Source organism: Typopeltis vanoorti, chromosome 18, assembly GCF_054136105.1.
Source record: "Typopeltis vanoorti isolate ZY-2024b chromosome 18, IOZ_Tvanoo_1.0, whole genome shotgun sequence".
In the NCBI taxonomy this organism is placed as follows: Eukaryota; Metazoa; Arthropoda; class Arachnida; order Uropygi; family Thelyphonidae; genus Typopeltis; species Typopeltis vanoorti.
The window spans coordinates 79,517,901-79,544,632 of NC_143566.1; the positions used below are offsets into that span (position 1 = coordinate 79,517,901).

Here is a 26,732-nt window from a genome sequence, read left to right on the forward strand (position 1 = left end):
TGGGAGGGGAGGTTCCTTACATGAGTTGAATTTTTTTTTTTTTTAATTTTATAGTGGTTTAAAAGTAAGCATTAAGATTATAATGGTGTAGAATTCTATTAATTTTATCTGATAAGCCTTTAATGTGTGGGATAGGTATGGTTTTACTGTAATTTATATTATATGCATCTTTTGATGAAGTTTTATGTAGAACTTTGATAGTATTTTTGCTATAGCCATATATTTATAAATGTATTACTAATATTTGTAATTCTTGTTTAAGAGCTTGTTCATTAGAGCAAACTGTTATAGCTCTGTTTTTAAGGATGTTAATGACTGCAAGGTTTGTGAAGGGTGGTGATAAGAGTTAGCATATATATATTGGGCAGTATGTGTGGGCTGATGGCAGACTACTATGAAGAATATATGAAGAATATAGACTGCCTGAGGGAAAACGTGTGATCAGTGTACCCAGGAATGGAAGTGAATTCTGAATTTCAATTTCAATAATTAAATGTATGCACTCATGTTTGTTCAGGTGGCTGAGGAAGGCGTTTAAAGTTTGGCAGCTGTGTGGCCAGATAAAAACATTGTCAATATATCTAAGCCAAACTCTAGGTTTTAAAGTAAAGGAATCTAGAGCACATTGCTCAAAAGTTTCCATATAAAAGTTAGCAATTGTGCGTGTTGTGGGGGGGGGGGTATTGGGGTGAGCCCATACCACCACCTTTTTGTAGGCCAAAATAATTTTGCTACATGAAGTAACCACAACGTAGTACGTGGGCAAAGGGTGTCATAAAATCGGACAAAAAATTGTTCTGTAAGAGAAGAATTGCATCAATGATTGGGACATTTGTGAAAAGGGCAGAAATGTCAAACTGACTAACATATCATCTTTGTCATGTTATGTTTTTAATTTTCTTTATGAAGTATTATGTGTCCTTCATATAGGAGGAGGAATGACCTAGGAACTCCTTGAGTGTTAAAGCTAATTTCTTGGCTAGGTGATAATTATGGCTGTCTATACCTTCATCTATCAGCTGAAGGGTAACATTAAGTTTATAAATTAAAGGTGCCAAGAAATTATATTCTTGGTTTAATCCTTTATCCAAGTATAAGCAAACAAAGTTTGCACCTGAAGTAATTTCAGCACTAGGCAACTCATATATAGAATATAGAAGCTAATGACTTCACATCACTTGCCTTAGTATCCCATAATGCAAAGCACATACAGACACGTATAATGATATGCATTATGGGAAGGGTCACTACCAGACCAATTTCAACCTTTATTGAAGTCTTATCAGTGGGAGCCGGAGTCAGAGGTGATACCAAGGTTGAAGTAATGCTGATAAAGGATTAAACCAAGAATGCAATTTCTTGGCATCTTTAATTTATAGTATAACCACCAAGTGGAAAAACTTCCAGCATGTTTGTGTATCTTGGGAACACCATATACTCTGGGAGAGCAGGCATAATGGGGCAACTTTTTTTTTTTTTTGACAGTGTCTTGGCCAAGAAGTGACAGACTTCTTGGCCAAAAGTAATTTAACAGTTTTTTTTCCTTAATCCTGTTAGTTGGATTATAGTTCACAAGTTGATAAGTGCCGTTATCAGACACTGATTCATTTGATGAATGTACATTGATCTGTTTAGAACAACTGGGGAATTACCTTTGTCTGATTTTGTTACAATTATATCCTGATTAGCTTTTAATGACTTGACTGCTGCTACTTCTATTTTTGATAAGATTGCTATATATAGCTTTCATTTTATTCAAAATATGCTCATTTCTAAATGAATTTCATCAGCTATATTATTAAGGTGATTTTTTTCCACCAGAGGTCAGGCCAGTAGTTTTAACAGTTGACCCAATTAATGTAACTTTAGCATACCATGTAGATTGTAATGTAACTTGTTCCTTTGTATATATGTGTACAATCCAGACGATGACCTTAATGTGAAGGTCGAAATGAGGAATGATTATTTTGGCTTATATTAAACTGAAGGTTTACTATAACACGGTAGTTCTTTCCATAAATTTTATAAAGAATTCTGTTTTCTAAATTAATAATGGACATAATAGTGTTTAAGACAACCATTCAAAGCATTTAGCTAATTTAAGGTTTTAGCTTTTCTATTCTGCAGAGTAATTAGTCACACTTTTAATGTGAATTTAAAAAGAAATACATAATTCACTGATGATACAAAATTCAGTGAATAATTGTTTATAACTACTGGCTAGAAATGTATTGCTAATAAATATAATGAACAATATTAAAAAGAAACCAACACCACTTACTTCTGTCTCGAACTAAAAGGTAGTGAATGTTATGATCAGTGTCAGGATCTCTTGCTTGTAACTTAAAAACTGGTGTTCCTGGTGGGGCATTCAGCTGTACAACTGCTTGCATTGGTAAAGGGCGATTAATAAAGTAGGGAGGTTCATCATTGACATCTTTAATATGAATAATGATCCGCTGCCTTTCAGGTTCTTAAAAAAATAAACAAAAATTATAAATAAATCCTGAGGAATGGCTCATTTTCTTATACATGAAAAGTGATAGTATATAGTATATACAAAACTAAAAATAAAAATGAAAAGATGCAAAAACACATTTATTGCCAGCCTGGTTGGCTTAGTATATCTGCTCTCCAACCAACAGACTTCAGGTTTTAATTCCATTGTAAGCATGGATGTTTGTGATTATCTTCAGGTGGGAAATGAATTTCATTATCAGTTATGAGACCACTGCCTGACTTAATCAAGGCCTGAAGCGGCTTGACAAGTTTCAGGTTTGGTCTCTTGAGCAGGGTTTTCAAGACTAGATATTTTGATACCTCTTAGCTGAAAAGGAAAACAATAAGTATATGAAAAAGCAATTAGAGAAAATGAGGTGGAAACGAGGAATTATGGATACAAAGCATAATTAGCAACTTATCTTTCTATACTTTATTAAATGGAATAAAATTAAACTGTACACTGTCTTTTTTTTTTTTTCATATTCTTTCAAATCAATATAAACTAATCAAGTATTTTCTTATTTTCTCAATAAGCATAAGCCTCTAATATTTACAATAAAAACTTTTCACTGAATTAAATACACTAAGAAACATCTAAGAGGTTCAATGTTAACAGCAATGTTTAGTGGCTAGATTTTCAAAATTTAAAGCTATTTTGATTCGAAAAAGATCTTTTAGTATTATATTTATTAATCCACCGAGTCTTGCAACTAACGAAGATTCACTGACTTATGGTTTCTTCCTCAATCATAACAAGATTGATGGAGTCAGACTCCATGTGCAAACTACAACTTATCCATCACTAGATCTAATAATACTCAAGTTCATTCACTAACGGAACTATACATTGAACTTTTCTGACAATACATTCCAAATGTCTAACATTCTCCATGCAAGAAAATTTCCTCTGAACTCCACTTCAATCTTAAGGTGCATGCTGAACAATGAGTACAAGAAAGGATTAACAACATTTCAGAGAGGAATTTGACAGTTGAATACCATTTGGAGAAATGTCTGTATGCTGCTATGTAGCAATTGGTGGCAAGTGTTCAAGATACAACCAGGTAAGCCTAAAATACCAAATGATAAGAGTAATCAACATTGCCTAGGAGTGTTGCACAATCAGATACTAAAAATTCTAAAAAACAGAGTTTGGTATCTAAAACCAATGCTGCATACTGAGTTAAATAGTTGCTGTCAGCTGCAACTTCATCCACTGACACTGCCTCATTTGATTTGGCCAATTCTATTTGTGAAATGCCTACACCACCCAAAACTTGCTTTAAATTCAAAAGGTGCAACTGAGATCAGAAAATTATAACACACATATCCAACTTCTCACAATGCATTTCTGTTGACACTGTGTGTGTGTGTGTGTGTGTGTGTGTTCACATCTATCTGCAAAACCATATGGGTAGTTTCTTTTCAAGAATCAGTAAAATTACCCCCATTTGCTTAACCACGTTTATGAAGCTCTATCATTAGTAAGGATTTACAAAGCATGTATGATATCATTCACAGTTGACTGAAGCACATCTACTTGCAAACTCTTAAGCAAGTGTCATACACACCATGTAACCATAGGATATTTCATTGCATCTCTTCACTTTTGTGATATCTGCAAGATATATCTTGTTATATCCAAATGAAACACTGAAAACTTCTAATTAAAAAAAAACTTTAATATATAGATACACACACACACACACACACACACACTGTAATTATAAAAAAGCGAGTCAAAATTAGACAGATGTGAAAAAATACTCTGAGCACACATTTCTGTTTAATCTTCATTTTATAGCATGACATCTTGCAGGTTCAGTGCTTTGCAGTACTCACAAGTATATATATATATCTTCTTGCTCAGTCTCCTCATGTTTGAGGACACTCGTGACCATAGCCACAATGTCTCTCCAGTTCCTTTGTCTTTTGTTGCAGCAGTGGTCCAACTCCAAAGTAAGTCCAGTGATCTTTTTAATCTGACCAACCATCAAGTATATATATACTTATCACTAATAGGTGTCATTAAATTTCTGTTATTCAAAAAAAAAATATGCCTGACCATACTTGGACACCCACAGTACCTTCAAATTGGCATTTGTGCTCAGCTGTATTTGTTTTCTGGAAACCTTCAAGTGTTTTAATAAACATAAAATCAAATATGATGCTGAGTTTTTCAGATTATGAGTTATAAAAGCTAATTGGAAAATTAGCATTTCTTTTAAGGACCTTCTAGTTTCTAAAGTGGCAACTATTTTGCTTATATAACAGTTGGAAAATTTTACGTATAAAGTATGTGGTTTTGTGTGTTGCTGATGAATTCATACATCGCCTTATTCCTCTCTTCTTGGCACTCTGCCAGCTAGGGTTCTTGCAACTGTGGGCAGATTATAACTATAATAATGAAGGTTTCATTAGATTCAGGTTAATCATACATGAGGGTCAAAAAATGATACTGGAAACTACAGGCTTTTACATTTAATATCTGTTATTGACAATGGAGTCAACTGTCAACCTGCAGAACCATTTAAATGCCAAATAAAATCATAAACAAATCATAACACATTTTGTTAAAATGTGCTGTTTATCAAAAACTTTTTTTTGAGTGTAATTCCTCAGTGGCACACCCAGAATTTAATCATGGGGGGGAGGGGCAGAATAAAATTATTTTTAATGCAATGAATTTGCATTAAAAATATTTTTATCCGTATCTGTTCAAATAATTTCAATTTAAATTCATTAAATTTCATTCATTAAATAAAATTCATTAGGTGATTATAAAAATTTATTTAAAGAATAAAATCCAGTTTTCTTTTTACAAAGCTCTTGAATTATTTCAGCCATGGTTACATTAATCTCTCTGTGATATACAGCAAGCCAGTCCGTTCAATCGTGATTGTGTCATGGTAGATCTTAAATAGGTTTTTAAAAAGGCCTAAGTTAGAAAATGACAATTCACTGACACATGTTGTTGCCATAAGCATTGCAAATATTTTTAATAAGTTATAGATGTTAGGATATATCATTTTGTCACACTTTGAAAACTGAATCAACGGCATTTTTGCATGGAGCTATTGCAGACGGTTTTTCAAATTTCTTATACCACAACTTGAATTCGGCATTCAAAACTGTTAGATTTGTATAAGGCAAATCATCGGCATAAAATTCACACAACTGACGAAAATCTTCCATTGCACTTGCTGTTGGAGCATCTTTTCCATTTAGTAGAAGAGAAAAATTTTTTTTCAAAATGTTTCGGTGCTGAGTGAAACGATCCAAAACTGGGTCAATATTTGATCAATAAATGGAATGAAAATATTCCTCCTGAAATACTCTTCTACAGAATCGGCTGGAACATTGTACCATAATGTTTGTTTTGATGTAGTCCTTGGCTTTTTAATGTCAATATTAAAATTATTGGCGCTTATAACGCTTCATCGTAAATATCTTTAAATGAAGACGCTGGTGTTTCACAAATGGTATTTAATTGAGTCACATCATTATCAACAAAATTTAGGACAATTAAGAGGTAACTGTGAGATTTTTGGATTATTTTAGACAATGGTAAGGTGTACGCAAATATTTTTTGCAAGCTAAAGATATTATAAAACCAAATTCATACAATGAATTATTCAAGTTTTGCGTTAGAGGACGAGTCTCTGTCTTCCCAAGAAATGATTGTTTCAAGACTATGAATCACTGCATCATATAATTCCACCATGGTCATGATGGCTTCATGGCGTTCCTCCCACCTCATCGGGCAAACTTGGCGTAGTTTCTGTCTCTTAGTATCCGGTGCATATTTATCAAGGTTTTCAACAAGGACTTCGGTAAGTAGTGGAGTTCCACAGAGGTCAATACTAGGTCCACTTAATTTTTTATCAATGACACTGGATAATGGAATTAAACATATGTCAAAATTCATATGACAACAAAGTGACCAGGGACAGTTAATGAAGATAGTTATTACAGGTTGACTTAAATGAACTAAGGACATAAGAATACTAATGCAGTTCAACATGAAATTTTCTAAATAATACAGTAAGAAAGCCAGGACCACAAATGGGATTTTTATTAATTTAAAGAACTTTGTTAGCAGACACAAAGATACATTTATTTCCTTATACAAAACAATGGTTGGTTATGCTTCACTTAGAATATCATAATATTATTATGCGACACTTCCAGGGAGTCCAAAGACTCATCGAGGGAGAGTGTGCCAACAGCATCGACCTGGCTTTCTTAATGTATTAATTTTCTAAATAATACAGTAAGAAAGCCAGGACCACAAATGGGATTTTTATTATTTATTTCCTTATACAAAACAATGGTTGGTTATGCTTCACTTGGAATATCATAATATTATTATGCGACACTTCCAGAGAGTCCAAAGCCTCATCGAGGGAGAGTGTGCCAACAGCATCGAATGACTGATCCTTCCAACTAATAACCGTGCTCAAACTTGCTTAACTTTCTGTGAGCCATTAGTAGCAGAGGCTCTACCAATTGACCAACCTTAGTTTGAAGTTATTATCTTATAAAAGGTATACATTAGCTGAAGAAAATACTGAGGTGAGTGATCAGATGGATATTAGACATGAACAGCTATGTGTGTGTGTGTGTGTGTGTGTGTGTGTGTGTGTGTGTGTGTGTGTGTGTGTGTGTGTATAAAAAATAAACTAATCAAAGGTTCATCAATAAATGAAGACTTAAAACACTTCAAATGAAACAACAGTCAAGCAATAGAACAAATGTCTAGGAAGTATTGTAGTACCAGATGCTGTAGACAGATTTAATGCATCCCTAAACAAGTATTTGGAAACTATTAATTTATAGTAATTAGCATTCCTAGTACTGTGTGCTTAAGTACATTAACTTTCACCAGAAATGGTTAGCAAATGATTTTGCTTACTCAGACAAGTTTTCTGTGAAACGTTATGTATATTTACAATTGTATCAGGACATCTGAAGCATTTTGCTTTTGAGGATTCTGTTTGTGTCCTGACAATGATGCTATATTTATGGAAGACTTGGATTTTTTGCCGATTTCTCTTGCATGTCAGGCTCAATGGCCTGTCATGCTAAGTGGCACCACTGAAACCTCAATGCTCTGAAAGGGTGGTTAATCCCGTCTGTGTAGTGTATTATGGCTGTCATTTGGCATGTTTTTCTGTCTGGTTTGTGTGATGAAAATGTGGAGTTTCCAGCATGAGAAATCCTGCCACTGTAGAATGAGAGTAGCTAACTCACCTTCAGCTGAAAAGTCTGATAAAAAGGTTCTTTGTATTCTACAGGATTTGAACCAAGGTTTTTCCAAAGGGCATCATCGAAACTGACAGAGCTATGGAGGCATGTTGGATTTTTTTACTAATCATTACTGCTTTAGACATGGTTATATGTCAAGTGCAGATAAACTTCAACTAAATTTCTCCATAACAATATATCAATCCTGAGGATATTCAAACAATTTTCATTTTTTTTTTTCTTCTTTTAAGGTTACACGGTGATCAGCACTCATATTTGTAAATTTAGGGACACAAAAACACGTGTTGAACAGATTATTTTATTAATTACTAATAAAATAAAACTTGACGTTTCGACCCCTATATCAAGGTCATCATCGGAAGAATACAACTGTATAAGGAACCAAGTGAAAATACGTCGACAATATTTTCGCCATTTGGCCCCACGGCCGCGAAGCTCTAAATACATTCCTTAGCCACCTAAACAAACAACACAAACGTATCCAATTCACCATTGAAATGGAAAAAAACAACTCTCTTCCTTTCCTAGACAATTGTCACACGTCTTCCCTCTGGCTGTCTCTCCTTCTCAGTTTACCGCAAACCTACACACAGGCCAATACATATACAAAAATTCTTACCACCACCCAACACAAAAACTAGGTGTCATAAGCACCCTTAAACACAGAGCCCTAACTATTTGTTCTAATGAACAGGCTCTAAACCAGGAATACAAGATCATCAACCAAACATTTATCAAAAATGGATATAGTAAAAAAACTATTCACAAGATCCTCCATAAAGATACCAGTAAGAACAAAAAAGATTTCAAGAATGCTATTGCCATTCCTTATGTTAGAGGCATTTCTGAAAAAATAGACAGAGCACTTCGCAAATACAACATTAAAACCACCTTTAAACCCCCAAATAAGTTAAGACACCTACTCAGTTCTTCTAAAGATCCTCTTCCACACCTAGCACACCCAGGGATATACAAAATATAATGTGCATGTAACATACCATACATAGGGGAAACAGGGCAAACTATCCCAATCAGACAAGACGAACACAAGTGCCACATTAAATACCTCCATTTTGGTAAAACCAGCCTTTCTGACCACGCACTCCAAACATATCACAGAATTTACTGGAAAAATACCAAGTCCCTACACCGCACCAAAACCTGGTTTGAGAGAAAATTTAAAGAGTCATGTGAAATGCTCAAACACAACCCAAATCTCAACAAAAATGATGGCCTAACCACTTCAAGAATGTGGAGCATCCATCTACAACCTGTATAACAACCTAAACTAGCCTTAGAAAAATCCCACTACAAGAAGACAACCTGGTGAAGTGTTTGTAACATTCAACAGCAACTGAAAGAAATCATTTTATAACAATCAGAACTATCCAGAAGAATATTAATACACAAGAACTTTAGCAGTTTATTGTAGTTGTATTTATATATATATATATATATATATATATATATATATACATATATATATATATACACACATATATATATATATATACAACTACAATAATATATATATTATTTATTTATTTTTTTTTTTTTTATCACTAGAGGTCAGGCTAGGAAAAAGGATTTATTAACTACGTAGATTTAGTTTACTGGTATACAGGGCATGAGCATGTAGCTTGGTTCCTTATACAGTTGTATTCTTCCGATGATGACCTTGATACAGGGGTCGAAACGTCAAGTTTTATTTTATTAGTAATTAATAAAATAATCTGTTCAACACGTGTGTTTTTGTGTCCCTAAATTTACAAATATGAATTTTAATTTTTTGAATACTTTTGCCATTTGCTGCAATCAATAGAACCAAGAAAAAATATGTACTCGATGTCGAAATAATAAAAGTTACATTTATAAACATGTATATGTAAAGAAAATAAGCAGAGAATTTGCGATGAAAAAAATCAACTTCTCAGTAACAAGTCTGACAGGTGTTTGATAAATACGATAACATTCTGTGAACATGATATTAGTATTCTAGGGGTCTGTGTGCACATGCATATCCCTAAAACACTACTCTATGCATAGAACTGAGCACAAAAAAACAATGAAATGGCACATTTTGAAAAAATAAATTCATTTGTGCTCTGTATTCAGCAAGCAAAGCATGGCTGCACTTTATGTAGACAGTGGTCACATGACATTTGTGAAAGATATATATGGAGCATAGTGAACTCTTCAATTATCCAAACTGAATCTAAAGTACAGTTAACTGACTTCTGGAACAGCAGTACCAGTATTCACCCAGACATTCAAATTCGAAATAACATCAGTAAATGAATAACAAACTGATTTCCCAAATGAGAACAGACTATTTACCTTCTAAAATGAAAACAGTTATTGTATTGTATATTAAAGATACCAAGCAATTTTAAACCTGGTTTTACTCCATTTTTTCCAAGTAAGCAAACAGACAAAATGTCAAGTTTGCGCCTGCAATTTATGCAAGACTAGCTGATCCCACAGGTAGTGCAAGACCAAGGCAACTCATGGTAGAGGTGGAGCAAGCTCTGATCACTAATCTTAATATTTACCCTTAATGCCAAAACATATCCCAAATGGGTAGTGGCCCCTTGCCTTTAATACAAAACATCATACATCCCTTTCTTGGGGATGTGTTTTGGCATTAAGGGTAAATATTAAGATTAGTGATCAGAGCTTGCTCCACCTCTACCACGAGTTGCCTTGGTCTTGCACTACCTGTGGGATCAGCTAGTCTTGCATAAATTGCAGGCGCAAACTTGACATTTTGTCTGTTTGCTTACTTGGAAAAAATGGAGTAAAACCAGGTTTAAAATTGCTTGGTATCTTTAACATAACTATACCCAAGTTAAAAATACTTTCTACATCTATATTGTATTGTATAGTTATTATATTGAACCTTGGTTTTATAGTGATTTTTTTAATTCACTCTGCTACTGCTAATGAAAAGTTTTATGATCGTAACATTTTTATAAAATTCTCCTTCATAATTTCTGGGCACTAATTCATTTCGTCTTACATAAATGTCATCGTCAGCCATCCAGATGGAATAATGTTTTTATCAACGAGCAAAGCCGTCTCAAGTACTAACACACACCAAAAGAACCAACTAGCTGATGTGAAGGGTAAATCATTTGAAAAAAAAAAAATCATTACGGTAATCACTCGTAAATTTGACTAACGCGATGTTTTAACAGTGCAGGGAATTTTCACGCAATAACAGCAATTTTAATATACCAGGAGTTCTCAATTAACATTCTAACAGGAACGAAAAATGGGAGTTACATGTCATTTTTACGACCATTGAGTGTTCTAAGAATATGGAATATTTGTGACATTCGCTAAAATCCTGCTTTCGCGGTTTTCAGTTTTATCAGAATTCTACTTGGTAGTAATTTATACTGCAATCTCTTGGTCACTTGAAACAGCTGTTTAAACTTTTTTAAATATCAATTAGCTAAACAACATCGCAACTGGCTGTGGCTAGAGTTCTCTGGTTAATTTACATGAAAGCAAATATTGTGCAAATCGGATAATATGGAATCATACTGGGTACGAGCATGGCCTACGTTCTCTTCCGCCATTACAAACGAACAAAGAACGAAAGAAAGATCGATAATAATATAGAGCTTCGTCAAGCTAAGGGAACAGGCTGGAAACTAGCGTAAAATAGCTTCCTTCCCTCCCTCCCGCGTACACAAGCTGTACCATTCCACCAGCCGACTTTCAAGTGGAAAACGTCGAAAGCTTAGGGAGGAGAAAGAAATATGTATAGAGCTCATATTTTTAAATATTCTTTATTTTAATAAGCGAAACTTTTAGAGATGGACAAGCTAATTTTATCGTTGAGGTTTCGTCAATAAATCAACAGAATATACCACGATGACTACAATGGAGACCGAGAAATAAATATTTACTAACACTAGTGGTATACAACATTAAACATAACAATCTCGAGGCCTTTCGTATTTGTCCATGTGTTTAAGCATGAAACTTTCAAAAACGAATTTTTATACATTTATTATATTTTTTATTTCCATCTTCCAGCAACAAGCGCCGTATAAATCTTTACTTTCGTTTCCTTAAGGCCCATCGAACCCAGTAGTTCACTGGCCAACTGCACTGCGGAATTTCGCAGCACGACATTTATGCTACTGAATCAGAGTATACAAATAGACACGGTATACATGAAAAGACTAACAACTACTATTAGATAAGTGGTTTCTCTTTCTTATGCCAATATTATATGTAGCAAACAGCCAAGCGAGAATTTCTCCTACTGGGACGGCTATCGCGCGAACAATAATGCGCTTGCACATACCATCAAGCGGATTTCCCCAGAACAGTGCTTCCCAAACTTATGGATGTAAGGGCCCCTTTTGGAAAAATTAAAATATTTCACGGCCCCCATCGAAAAAAAAAAATCGTAATACAGACATATGTTATTATAATATTTATTGTATTTATATTCAATACAAAACATATACAGCGAATATTGCAAAAATCAAATGCAAATATTACACTTTTAGCATCTTACATACACATTTGACATGGCACATTATCTTATATTTTTATATAGATTATTATTATTATGTGACACCTCCAGGGAATCCAAAGACTCATCGATTGAGAGTGTGCCAACAGCATCGAACGATAACTCCTTCTAACTACTAACCGCGCTCAAACTTGCTTAACTTTTTGCTGAGCCATTAGTAGCAGAGGCTCTACCAATCAACCAACCTTTGCTGGTTATTGTACACTTGCAGTACAAGAACATGAAACGTTCTTTTAAGATAAAAAAAAAAATCTGCTTAGTCTTAAAACATTTTAAATTTGTTTTCATTATTCCAACCCCCCCCCCAACAAAAGTAACGGCCCCCAAGGGGGCCGCGGCCCACAGTTTGGGAACCTCTGTCTTAGAACATGAAAAAATAGTCACTTTTGCAATCGATAACACTCCATTAGAACAATATTTAGAAGCAAAAGTGCAACACACCTCCCAAAAAAATATTACTAAAACATTTGAAGAGGTACTAGAACTGTACAAACTCTTAATCGGAAAAGGTATAAACAGTGTTGCCTGACATATTAATGCCTCAACAATCGCAATTGCGTCCAATTTCTGGAACATTTGAAACGAAGTTTCAAATGTTCCAGAAATAAGCCATCAAATTCTTTGAAGGTTACCATCCAAATACGGCACAGTGACGGAAAAATCTGAACACCACCAGTCGTGAGTTTGTTAATGTCAAAGCTTTAGAAGACAATCTTTGGTGCAACACAAACACTTCCATTACTAAAATAATAAATACAGAAATAGGCGAACTTAGACATTCTACATCAACTGCAGATACTCGTGTTTCTACTGGAGGGAAGAAGGCCATATAAGGAAATCATGTCATGCCCATATATGTTAAGAACAAGAAACCAGTTGACAATATCACCAATGCTAAAAGACCAGAAAAGTACAGGACATTCTTAGAAATAACCGCCTCCGAAATGCAAAATCAAGCCAAATACCAAGGATTCCGAATCAAGCACCACTGTTTAAATTTTGCCTGTGGAAGAATTTTTGTCTGCCCCATAAAAGCAACTTTAGAGGAATGGAAGCAGAAACGGAGAAATAACAGTCACGAGTCAAGTAATAACTAAGAGAAATGAAAAACGAAAAACAACGAATGCAGAAAAAAAAAATCCAAACAACAGAATATTGAATTGTCGCTGTAGCAGGAGAAAACCTCTGCCTCGAAGCATGCGAGATCCCTCCCAACAGCCTGCAGATAGTGATGAAGCTGAAGCTTCTGGAATCTTCAGATGAGGAAACGGAAATATAGGTCTTCCTCACACAGAGGGCCATTAACAGCTGAGCAGGTTTAGAACTTCCTCGAGATGTTCGAGACATATTCTGAGCAGTTTTTGTGATAACTACACATCAGCAGATAGTCTATCAGACCATCTGATAGCGACGGGGTAGTCATGATTTTTTTCCTTCCTCTCTCCCTTTTGCACGAAAAAAAAAAGGGGGAAAAAAGGAAGGAAACCGACTTCAGAAAAGAATTATTACTTGATCAACAGGCTTGAATCCAAGTGGCAGCGTAACTCCATAACCCAGTTTATTATTAGGTTACTCTCCAGTAACCTTCCTAAAAATGCCAGAGGATGTTCCACAACCTCCGAAACAGACTAGACCTATCCTTGACCAATGTCCAGAAAGTTATGCTACAGGAACAAACTTTCACTCCATACAAAACCAGTAGAAGCACTGGCCATATATCATACAACTGCAAGATCTGAAGCAAAATGATATCCACTACAAAAGCCCATTAAAACTACAAATCGTCGGGTTGTGTAATTTTTGCACACAAATTAAACTCCCACTACTAGGAAGAATATATAGTAAACCCTCGATTTTACGGACTTCGGATTTAACGGACAAAATTTCAGGTCCTTATGTCACATGTGAAAATTAACATCTTGTTAATTTTTAAATGCTTTTAACCAAGGATTTGCTTATAATTAAATTAATAGGTTATTTTTTGTTATTAATTTCCTGTTATTTTTAACAAATTTCGGCGAATAGGCCATCATATGTTGGAAAAACACTAGTAATTTAGACGACATAAATGAGTCACCGCTCGCTCATAAAACATGTTCGGCGAATTATTAGCAAGTGATCACACCAATTGCGCTGTAATTGGTTCTTTTGTCGCGCGGCGTGAGTTTCTGCGGCAGTTTCAACAAGTGCCCACCGATGCATTCGGAAAATCTACTTTATTATATAACGGACTTTCGGTTTAACGGACATTCCCTCGCCTGAATTAGTCTGTTATATCGAGGTTTTACTATACTGTACATATAATGCGCGCGCACACGCACACACACTACAGGATGAACAGGTTGCAATGCAAGCATACTGCATTTCATACAAAGTCACGTTGGTAATGTTAATGAGCTTCATACTGGCATCAATTGGCGTCATACTCTAATACTTACTTTTGTATGAAGATAAATAGGCTCACCATATCTATACCATACAGCAGACGTGTAAAACAAGGCTATCCATTTTCTAGTCCCTTTGTGGAGAGTAAACATGCTGCTTAGAACAACCCAGCCTAAACTATGCAAAGAACATACTAACAAAAGGAGACAAACTAAACACGCCAACTACAGAGTTGTAGTATATAGCAAATGGAGAGGCGGAGGAGGAACGTCTATCGGGCCACTGATAGACGTTCTGATAGAGTGTTGGTCTACACACACAGAGAGAGAAACAAATACTGGGGAATTCAACTAGAAAACAACCTCTAATGTGAATAAGAATCGGGATATACTAATTCAACGCCGGCCTAGTTAGTAGCATACCCGCTCCCCAACCAACAGGTCGTGGGTTCAAATACCGCCTTAGACACATGTTTGTAAAGGCCTGCTCTAGACGACCACATATAGCTCTTCAGGGTTACAAGGTTCGTCTTTAAAAAAAAAAATAAATAAAAATAAAAAGCATTATGTAAATAATTGGGAAAACTGGCTTCAGTACGAGACTGCATCCATAAGAACGAGAGTAACAATTATCAAAGAGCATCTAATGTATGTCTTTCGGCATACATTAGATGCTCACTCATCCCAAGGCAATTTATCAAACAAATAGTCAACAATCTATTGAGACGTATGGAACCACACTTGTTTTTTTCTTACTCCTAGCCGTTTCTCAAAAGAGGCCACTTGATAGCCATTGATTACAGATAACATTTCGTAGTCGTTTCTTCGTTTACACCCAACAACAGGGAAGGACACAATCCCATATATAACTTCTACAACCAGATATAGGTCTCTCACAATTGTGGAGAAACTAGCCCGAGCGCCAATAAATTTAAAAAAAAAAAAAAAAAAAAAAAAAAAAAAAAAAAAAATTGCAGAAATGCTATTCGAAGATGGACGAATTTAAATCTGCGGTACAGAGTAAAGACAGCTTCTCTTCCTGAGATCCTTATGCATCCCATCTTCTGCAAACACGATGGCAAGGAAACATCACTAAACGACAGTTCTTTACTGCATGGAACTGGTGAGGCGCGAGATTCTTAGGTGATATTCTCTGAGCCTCACATTACACTTCCCAAAATTACTCAAGAAACTTGGAATTCGGGAATCAGGCAAACAGACATTGTGAAAATCTGCATTCCAGGCAGCAATGCCTGATAGTGTAAATTAAAATGAGTCCACCCTGCCATGTTTACCATGGTAGGTCGGACTAATCAAAAACCAGTATCTATCTTCTGCTAAACAATTAGTCCAGCAAAACACTTCAGATAAGTCCTTATCGTTCCAAGAATCATTCTACTAGAACCTACTCTATCGTACTGCTGTACTAAATACGTGACATTTCAAAATTCAAAACTGATGTGCGCCAGCGAGTTATCAGGAATTTTGCAAGCCTATCGCAATGAAAATGAAACTTTTCTAGCTAAAAAATAAATAAAATAAAAAATCCATCAAGTGTGATATATCACACGAGTGTATATGTATGTATATTTGTGTACTTATGTACTTACACCAGTAAGGATTCAATCTACTCCGCAGAGCCCTAGTGATTCAGTCGATATCAATGATACTTATTGGTTGGAAAGACTTGGGTTCAAATTCCATCTAGGACTCAAGTTTTATTAATGCTTTTCGACTGAAGGTGAATTAATCGTTCTCATAACTAGGGAAGAAATTCTCTCTTCCCACAAAGCAGGCAAACTGGCCAGAATTATCACGTGCTTCGCGAATGCCGCGGCGATTATGACCGCGGCATTCGCAAACCACGTGACTTAAGCCGCACGCGTACTCAAAAAATGAAGGGTTCAAAAGTGGCGAGAAAACGGTAAAACTTTCCGATTCTTTTGACAAAATAATGGAAACACAAGATATCTAGGAACAGAATTTGTGTCGGCTACATTGATAATGTAAGTGCATTAGTGATTGTACCGAGTGATAATTCGTGTTATCACTCGGTACAATAGGAAAATTGGAGGACTAATCTGACTTTGAGAGATACATCGTTGGCGTGCATTTTAGCTGGAGCATCAGTGAAACAAATTGCCACATTATTAGGTATATTGAGATCGATAGTTTCTAAAGTTTGTCGGCATACGCAGATTAGGAGCGACAACATCAAAATTAACAAACAAAAAATGACAGAAAGAGCTCCTCGGACATTGAGAAGGAATGTTCAAAATAAAGAATTTCTGCAGCACAGATATAACAGCAGAAAACTTAACATTCATCTTGCAGAACCGGTTTCCACAAAAACTGTCCTACGTGAGTTTCATAAATTCAATATTCAGGTTACAGCTGCAAATGCTAAACCTCTGATTACTGAAAAGAATGCTCAGATGCGTAAATGATGATATCACGACTGTCAAACCTGAACGTTAGAAAATTGGAAACGTGTGATATGGTTAGACGAGTCGACCTTCACGCTGTTTCCTACATTAGGACGAGTTTACGCTGTAGAGAAAACACCCAAGGAGACCTACAATCCGGAATGCGTGGTTCCATCAGCAAAGCAAGGGGGCAGTTCTGTGATGATCTAGACAGCAATATCGTGTATTCTATTGATCCCCATTGTTACTCTTCATGGCAGAATTAGTATAAGTGATTATTTGGACAAGTGATTATATGGGTAATCAAGTGCATCCCATGATCCAGAGGTCATTTCCAAACAAAAATGTAGTGTTCCAAAACGACAATACCCACATTCACACAGTTTGGACTGTACAGTCGTAGTTGAAAAGCATGAAGGTGAACTTCAACATCTTCCCTAGCCACACAATTACCAGATTTGAACACTGAATCACTTTGGTCAGTTTTGAAGACTAGAATAAGAAAGATTCCTACCTCCAAGTGTTTAAAACAACCTGGAGATGTTCAAGAAGAAAGTACATATCCCCACCCAAAAACTATTCAAGACTTATTTGAATCTATTTCAAGAAGAATTCAGGCTGTATCGAAGACAAAGGGTGGTTTGGCATCATATTAATATGCATAATAAGTGTTTCCAAGTTTCTATTATTTTGTCCAACCCATATTTTAATTTCTTCTGCCCAATACGAAGTGTTAATTCAAAACTCCAGGTGTAATTTGATTACCATTTGGAGAGTATTTAACTTAAATTAAATTTTAAACGAAAGAGCTGACGAATTCACCCTGATAATTCGAGCCAATATTATAATTCATAGAATAAATAGTATACATTTTATGTTCGTTTTGTATTAACCGAAACAATGGACTTTGATTGTGAGAATGCACATGAAAAGAGTAACTTTCACTGCATCCTTGTGTTCATTTTGACAAAGTGCTTTTCTCCTTCAGCATGAAGAAATAATTCCAATTCAATGTTTTCTCCCATTTAAAAGAATAGGAATTAAGGAATGACTGCAACATGAAAACAATAATAAAATGCAGTTCGCAATAGTATTCTCGTGCAGAGAAACCATTCATTATCATAAAACGTTTTGTAGCATATGTACTCCAGATAATTTTGTTTTGTTTGCTAGTTAACTAAACAACACGAAAAAATTTAATAGCAGACCGGAATAAATTTAAATTTCAACAAGCCGAGAGGAATGATCGTTTTACTAATAAAATAAACTTACGAAGCACAAAGACATCTGTCTGCGGGGGGGGTCACTTATTTTGAGAATGGCTCTTGAAATGTTGTGAAAAACAAGTCGAATATAAATGAAAATTATTTTGATTGTTAAAAATAAATCATTTAAATTAAAAATATATGCGTTACGTGCCTAATTCTAATCCTATGTCTAGTTTCCATAAGATGCATATAACTTGGCAACATTATTTAGAACTTGTCAAGAAAAATTAAAGTTACGACGAAATAACACAAACACGTCTGTCAAATTGTCTTCAAGTCGACTTGTCTGTTTTGCTTTAGGAGGAGAATGAAGGGTACTTTCGCTCAACTCGTTTCAGAGAAAGCACCCTTCCACTGCCCTGACAACACAAGACAATAAGCATTATTAATTATATGAAGAGCCAAAGGCTTCAATTCGGCGACATATAAACTTATTTAAGTTAAGGGATATTACATCCCATATTGTTTTATAGCCGAATAAGAAACTCAAAGAGTTTCATGCCGAATATAGTAAATATATAAAGTTCGGCGAGTCCAAGCGTAAGCAAAGTGTTACAATTGACCCTTTAGGGAGTGCAACACTGAGGCAACTCATGGTAAGGGAAGTGAGAGAAGGTCACTACCCAGACAGGTTTCAACCTCAATAAAGGTGTTGAAACTGGTCTGGGTAGTATGACCTTCTCTCACTCATAATGTAGAACAGTAATACAGCTCCTAGGAGCTGGGGAAATATCAAGAATAGTGATCGGAGCTTGCTCCACCCTTACCATGAGTTGCCTCAGTGTTGCACTCCTTAAAGGGTCAGTTGTAACACTATCCAGGTATTTGCTTACGCTTGGACTAGCCGAACTTTATATATTTACTATATTCGGCATGAAACTCTTTGAGTTTCTTATTCGGCTATGAAACAATATGGGATGTAATATCCCTTAACTTCAATAAGCATTAAATTTAGACAATGAATATCTTTGAATATCTTAAAAAATATAAACATAAATGGATGGAACACGTTCAAAGAATGAAAACAAAGATTACCAAAACAAGCCTTAAAGTACAAGCTAGGGGGGGAAAAGTTAGGGGGAAAAAACAGGACGTCCTCTTAAACGATGACTTCTGAGGCCGGAACAGGTCATGCTAGGCCTAAATCCTTGATACGCGTGATGATGAATGAATATCTTAAAAGGTTTAGCAGTGTAATTTACAACATATCAGCATTATTTTGCATACCTCACATACAAACTATGGTCAGATTAAATTCAAAAGAGCTTGGAATATTTTAGTGAAGATTCAAAAGAACAATTTCTTCAAATTCTTGTATTGAATGCGACAACTCATACGTACACAGACTTATGTTTAGGGGCACTTTTGCAAAAGTCGATTAAAACACGACAGTCAAATCCATAAATCTTTACAGGGAGTGGTAATGGTACACATTTTTGAACTATGTTCGAGACACATATGTTTCAAAGTATTTACAGAAAGTTGCTATACCAAGAAAAACAAAGGGCCGAATCCATTTGTAAACTTACTTTACTAGTTAACTAACAGAAACTTTATATTACAGTTAGTGCAGTGAAATGGAATCAGAGTAATATGAAGTAGATGCAGTGATTCTTTATTCCGAATTTGCTTGCATTGCTAATTAAACACACTTAAATTTTGGGTATGACCCCTCCCCAACTAATAGTTTCTTAATAAATTCTTTTACATATGGTAACTGAGGGCCACTTCGAAAACAAAAACATGACTTATTCTGTAAACTCTACCACTAATAATTAACATCGGCCGCGCCTTTGAATACAAAAAATCTGTCCTTGAACTGCAAGTCCATCTAACATGCTACAGTTGCAATGAACAAATGTTACGATAAAAAAGCAATTAAAAAAAAAAAAAAGACTACATTAAACTATTCTAAGTCGATAAAAGGATGTAAAGCAGCAACCGCAAAGAGGAACACTTATGGAATTCCTACAACTGCTATCGTTGACATTAAAATCGCAAAAAAGTTAACGATTTTGTAGCTACACGCGGAATGTAGAGAGAAAGATGTTAAGTACTAAACCTCAGGAAACCAACTTTTCAGGAGATTTTCTGCAAGGTCAGCAACTGAACATACAACGTCAGGCTCGTTATTATGAAAAGAAAGCTAAATTTACTTTGCGTATAAGAATCGATTGTTTAGGCACTAGATCGTGACTACCTCAGCTCTGGAAGTTTACTCTGGAAGTGCTGTATTAGGAAAAACCCATGCCATATTACCAAACACAATAAATATTGAGGCTTTATTTCATATGGTGTATTATTTAAAATACATGAAATATTTATTTCATGTTATTATTATTTTAGGTAATTTTATTTTAGCCGGAATGGGTGGACAGTGGATAGCATTGTAATATTATATTTAAAAAAAAAAAAAAAACTTACTTTATTACGGAATTTTTTTTTTATTTACACATCAGTTTAATTCTTTGTTTCCGAAATGTAAGCGCTACATAAATTTAAAAGGCAGACGTTTTTTCTCCGTCTTTAACATTGACCTCGTATTCTCGGTTTAAATATATCTTTAACGCTCTTTCGAGTTGTCGAAAAGTATTAACATAAATATTTAAAAAGAAAAAAAAAAGTTAACAGGAGACCATACGGAATTAACAATCACACTGTGAATGTCTTGCTATTCGCAACAGTTTATGACTATTTATCTCAAATAAATAACTGCAAAAAAAATTTCTTCATGAATTTTTCGAGTGTGCAAAGGCATACTTCCCATGGTGAATATTGTCTCCGCTCTTCAACCAACAGGTTGTGGGTTCGAATATCGCTGTGACATGGACTTTTGTAAATGTCTTTAGTTTACTAAATATATGAAGAGCCAAAAGCTTCAATTCGGCGACGTAAAATTATTTAAATTAAGGGATATTACATCCCATATTGTTTCACAGCCGAATATAGAAACTATATAAAGTTCGGCGAGTCCAAGCGTAAGCAAATACCTGGATAGTGAAACACGAGGCAACTCATAGTAAGGGTGGAGCAAGCTCCGATCACTGTTCTTGGTATTTTCCCATAATGTGAAACTCAGCTCCTAGCAGCTGTATTACTGTTCTACATTATGAGAGAAGGTCACTACCCAGACAGGTTTCAACCTTTATTGAGGTCTACCAAGAACAGTGATCGGAGCTTGCACTACCAGATGGACTATGAGTTGCCCTGGTATTGCACTATCCAGGTATTTGCTTACGCTTCGACTCGCCGAACTTTATATAGTTTCTATATTCGGCATGAAACTCTGAGTGTCATTAGTTTAGATTCTGGATGACTTTCATCGCCACCTTCTGTACAATCATAAACTGGCTTGAAAACAGCACCATGTTTGACCTGCTGGAAAGGGTTCTACAATTACCTGTTTCTTAGCTGACCCAAAATAATGTATAGGTTGTAAACATTACGCATAAATATATAGTTATAATTTACGAAAGATAAAAAAAAAATCATTTACAGACAGCAAAGAAATCAGATTAACTTAAAGCAATGATTAATGATATACAGCATTAAATAGCATCAGCAAATTAATTAGGTAACTATGTGATTTCCTTGTTTGGTAACTGGAATAAGCTAATTAAATGGGTGTATGCATGAAAATAACATTTCATCATTACAGGAAGTGTTGGCAATTGATAGATACTGCCTACTGTCCCTACCCAGGAGGTTGGTATATATAGATAAATATATTTGTCATGAGCTACCCTCTACATAGTTCAGGTCCAGTCAGCCCTTTATTTTAGAATTGTGTATCGCTGTTTTCCTTCTTTTCGATTGCCCCTATAATAAATCTTCTTAAGGACTTTTCATGCCTCACATATGATGTTCTGTATAATGTATACACGAAACAAGGTAAAAGAATTATTTAATAAATAACACTTTTACCTTGTGTTTTCGTATATATATTATATGGAACTATGGCACAAGTTTTTCTTAAAACTAGAATATATGATGTTTTGCTTTTTTGCGTGTTCTTTATTAGTCCCATCTTAGTATTCAACACTCTAAAAATTTATTCCTCTTTTGGTTTCATATCCCATAAGAATCAATCCTGCTGTGTTTCAATACACTAACATCAAGAGAAATGATAAATTAAATCTGGATTAAGAAATGATTAAATGCTTTGTTTCGTATACTTTTTCTCTGCGGGGAAGAAACATGGACAACAAAACACACGAAATAAAGCATTTAATCATTTCTTAATCCAGACTTATTTTATCATTTCTCTTGATCTTAGTGTATTTTCACTCCGTTCAAGAAAGATTTTGCACTTTCTATTCTTCTAATCTGCTTTGCATTTCCATCCTATGTAAATAAATATCTTAGAGGTAACGTTCGGCTTGTTCATACAACCTTACCTAATTTAAGTTTCTATTTTGAGGTATATTTTTCTATTCTTTCTATCATAACTTTTTTTGTGGAATTTAATGTAAGGCCATAATTTTTACTCTGTATTTAGGTGCTTAACTTCTGAAAGTCTTCCTCTCTTAGAAATTCATACAATATCCTCTCCATAACAAAGATTTATATTTCTTCCTCCTATCTTTATTCTCTCTACCTCTTTCATACTTGCACAAATTTCTTCACTGTGTGGAAAATAAACAGAAGAAAAAGCATACAACCCTACTTAAACCTTTTTGTATTTGGAAAGTTTCTAACAATTCATTATTGGTTTTTATGTTTGAAGTTTAGTTCCTGTATCTATAGGATATTAGTCTTATGTCAAGCCTGATTATTGTTTTCTTTATTAATGTATTTTGTATGATGATACTATCAAATGCTTTATTATAATCTATTTAAAAATAAAAGGCTTATCGAATTCAGCTTGACATAAATGGAACTCGACTCAAGTATGTACACTTTAAAATGCAATTCGAAATGTATTATTTTATGAAGTTCAATATGCAAACTGCAAGTTTAAAATATTAAATTCTCAAATTAAATATTTTTTATTCTTTATTTTGTAGCTTCTGTTAAAAGGATTCCCACCCAAACATTTGTGCCTGTTATATTTTGGCAGTGTTCACTGCCACTTCTATACAGAATGTCTCTCATTTAAATGACGAGTGCCAATCAATGAGGGGTGAAGGAGAGAAAGTAATTTAATGCGTACATTTTATCCATTTCGTGTAAATTAGCTCGTGAATATTTTCCTGTAAACAGAAATATTCGTAAACTATGCTGTCTTTAAATACCCCCGAGACATCAAAATTCTCTGTGTGCGCGCGCGCTTGTGTGTGGTAAATGCAAGAATTTTTATTTGCAAAACGAAACCCAGGAACTATCCATCTCTATCATACTTAGAAATTGATTAAAAAAAAAAAAAAAAAAAAAAAAAAAAAAAAAAAAACCCTTAGGAATGCCGGTCGATCCCAACAAAAGAACACCTTTTAAAATTCTTCAATTCTGTAAACCATGTTTAAAGGGGTCCACAAGCATTATTTTTCGCCTTGTTGCTGAACCTGAATACACGGAGGAAAGTTTTAAACGAGAGCGAGTTGGAATATGTAGGCATTCCTAAAGTATTTTGAAATCATCTTCTTGAAGTATTTGATAGCAGCAAAGAGACTGACACTAACTCTCCTTTTCCTATCCCCGACTAGTTCCGTTTTGCCTACAAACATTTATACATACGAGAAAAATCATTTTAATGAGGTCGCACGAGTATTTAAGGGCATAGCGGGTGGTTTTTTTTTCCAATTTTTGCGTTCAGTTTGTTAGGTGATAAGGAAAATGTTCAAGAGCTAATTTCCACGAAATGAAGGAAAACTGCAAGGTAAATATACTTTCTTTCCTTTGACCCATAACTGAATTACCAGAGATCAGAATTTCCGGTTCAAATAAATCTCGGCAGGAACGGTTCGTTAGAACCGTGCCTGCCGAGCATTTATTGGAAATTTTCAAATAAGCATTTATTTGAAAATTTGTTGAATATGAATGACTTCACCATAAAAACACTAGGGTGCGGGTAGATAGCGTATGTCAACGGGTTGACATACGCTAGCTATCAGGTAGATTAAATGATCAAAAGGTAGATTAAATGATCAAATATGGTCATTTAATCATACCTGAAGCTAGATGTGCTTGTGCAAGCAGCACACGAACTTTTGTCCTTCTGTGTCATTCATGCACAACAGTCTACGGCGTACCATGAATGGTTCTGATCTGATCCTGTGGCTTCCTCTCTTTGAGAGGGTTGCAGCCGATTACTAGGGAGATAATAACGCAAGGTGGTTTTCCCGTTGCGTTCCTTGCCGTATTTCTATGACTGTAGCCTGTGTGTTCACGGGTCCGGTTTGCCTGCTTTGCGGGATGAAAAACCCCAGATAAATTAGCGGAAAAAAACCTGCTGTCCATGCCCAAGACCGGCTAACTTGGCTATGGGTGAGGAAAATCCTTAAGTTCCTCACGTCGTCGACGGGAATCGAACTTAGGACACTCTTTCTCCAGACATATGGTTGCGAAGCGCAAAGTCACTAGGCTAACCGTGCGGACCGTGAATGGTTAAACAATCGAAAATATCAAACTAAGGTCAATCGTGTTGCCGATCTAATCGATATTAGACCGACAGGGTTACCAAAATGGTGCAGTCTAATTGTCTGAGTGTTAACCTACCAGCTGTTCAACAGGCTGCAGGTTCGAATTCCGGACCTTGGATATCTGTGATAAACATTACATGAGAGATGAATTTCACTGTCCGATGTGACCACTACCTTTTCTGGCCTCTGAAAAAATAACATAAAATTCCTTAATCCACTCACGGTACTGATATACTACAGGTTTACAACTTCGCTTGAGTGGAGTACGGAGGGGGTGAAAAAGTACTTGGTGAAACGGATACTTGGGGTGAAAAAAAATCGTCTGGCGCAACAAATTCCAGTTGTTCCACGTTGCCAGGTGGAATACGATCTGACAACATTAATACATATATCCATCGTGCTGGGCAGTCTTTGCTTGAACGTTAGCCTTCCTGATACCGTAGAAAAGTCTACAATGTCAACCTCAACTTGAAAATTATACTGCCCGGTATAGATCTTCAGTAGTATTCAGTTTTTCCATCTAGTAACCATTACTGTCAGCAGGATAATGCACAGTAAACAAACACTGAAAAGAAACACTTTGTTAAAACATCACTGTTCAGACACCAGATCTTAAAGTAAGTGGTCTAGTTTGATAATAAAGATTTGTTTGCAAGCAGTGGCGCACTCAGGATTTAATCTTGGAGGGGGCCGAGAACTCAAGATTTAATCTTGGGGGGGGGGGGGGAGTTGAGTAGATGATTTGAGAATACACACTACGCATTGCATACGAGCTATGACTGAGCATCTGCAGTGATCACCAATACGAAGTAGCGCCTGAGCACTACTTCATTCGCCTTGCGTTCACAGCGGCCAGGATTCCCGAGAGCTATAGGATATTCCCACCTTATGTGACCGCTAATTCATAAGTAGCATAGAAATAGAAGACGACACGACATATTTTTTTTAAAAAAAATGAATTTTAATTAGGAAAAGATTTTAGGAAATTTTTCTAGTGTTTCCTTTTTTGGGGGGGAAGGGCCCTTTGGCTCTTCCCCCTCCCAAAAAAATCACTTCTTTCCAAAGGAAATGGCGTGGGGGGGGGGGGGGGAATAGAGCCGCTACTCGTTGTTAGCAAGTATAAAAAAGTACACATCGAACTTTTAACAAACCCTTTCCAAAACTATTAAGAGAAAAGTAATATCTAGTATTGAAGTAAATCAGATAATGTCAAATTATATTTCAATGTTTCCTAGTTCGTGCAGTCCATGGGAAAAGTTTCAGTCAACTTTGGGGGGGTTGTACAATTCAATATCACTGCCGCCATACTGGTATGCACAAAAGTTGAAATACTGCCAACTTAAACAATTCTTAGTTTACCGACTACTCACGAAGTGGATTTATAGCGCATGTCGAGACATGTGAACACAGCTTTAGGAAAATATCTGAAATCAAGCTCCGCACAATTGCATGCTGAGGGAAACTTTCTTCACTGGTTAAATAGAATAACTGCCGTGCTCAGAGGATGCAGTTTCTCCATAATAATAATAATGACTTTCATGGCTATCTAGATTAGATAACAACTCAGAAGAACTAAAAAATTTTCATTGCGTCCTTGAAAGGAGTGAAACCCAGTCTTTCTAACCAAGGTCAGTTTTCTGCAAAATGCGTCAAGGAGTCTATAAACCAGATTTTACTCCTTTATTTCAATATATCACATTCATTCGTGCAGTGTTAATGATTCCTAACAAGAATACAATCAATGCTCAACC

General features: G+C 35.4%; 1 protein-coding gene across 11 annotated transcripts in view; it reads right to left on the bottom strand.

Moving 5' to 3' along the window:
* The window catches only part of CadN (neural cadherin), a 1,238,426-nt gene that overhangs the window by 1,082,593 nt on the left and 129,101 nt on the right, over positions 1 to 26,732 (bottom strand). For all 11 annotated transcript variants that reach the window (XM_090407912.1, XM_090407911.1, XM_090407917.1 and 8 more), the window contains exon 3: positions 2,282 to 2,473. In XM_090407912.1, the coding sequence (XP_090264038.1) occupies positions 2,282 to 2,473 (192 nt within the window). The remainder of the gene's footprint in view (positions 1 to 2,281; positions 2,474 to 26,732) is intronic.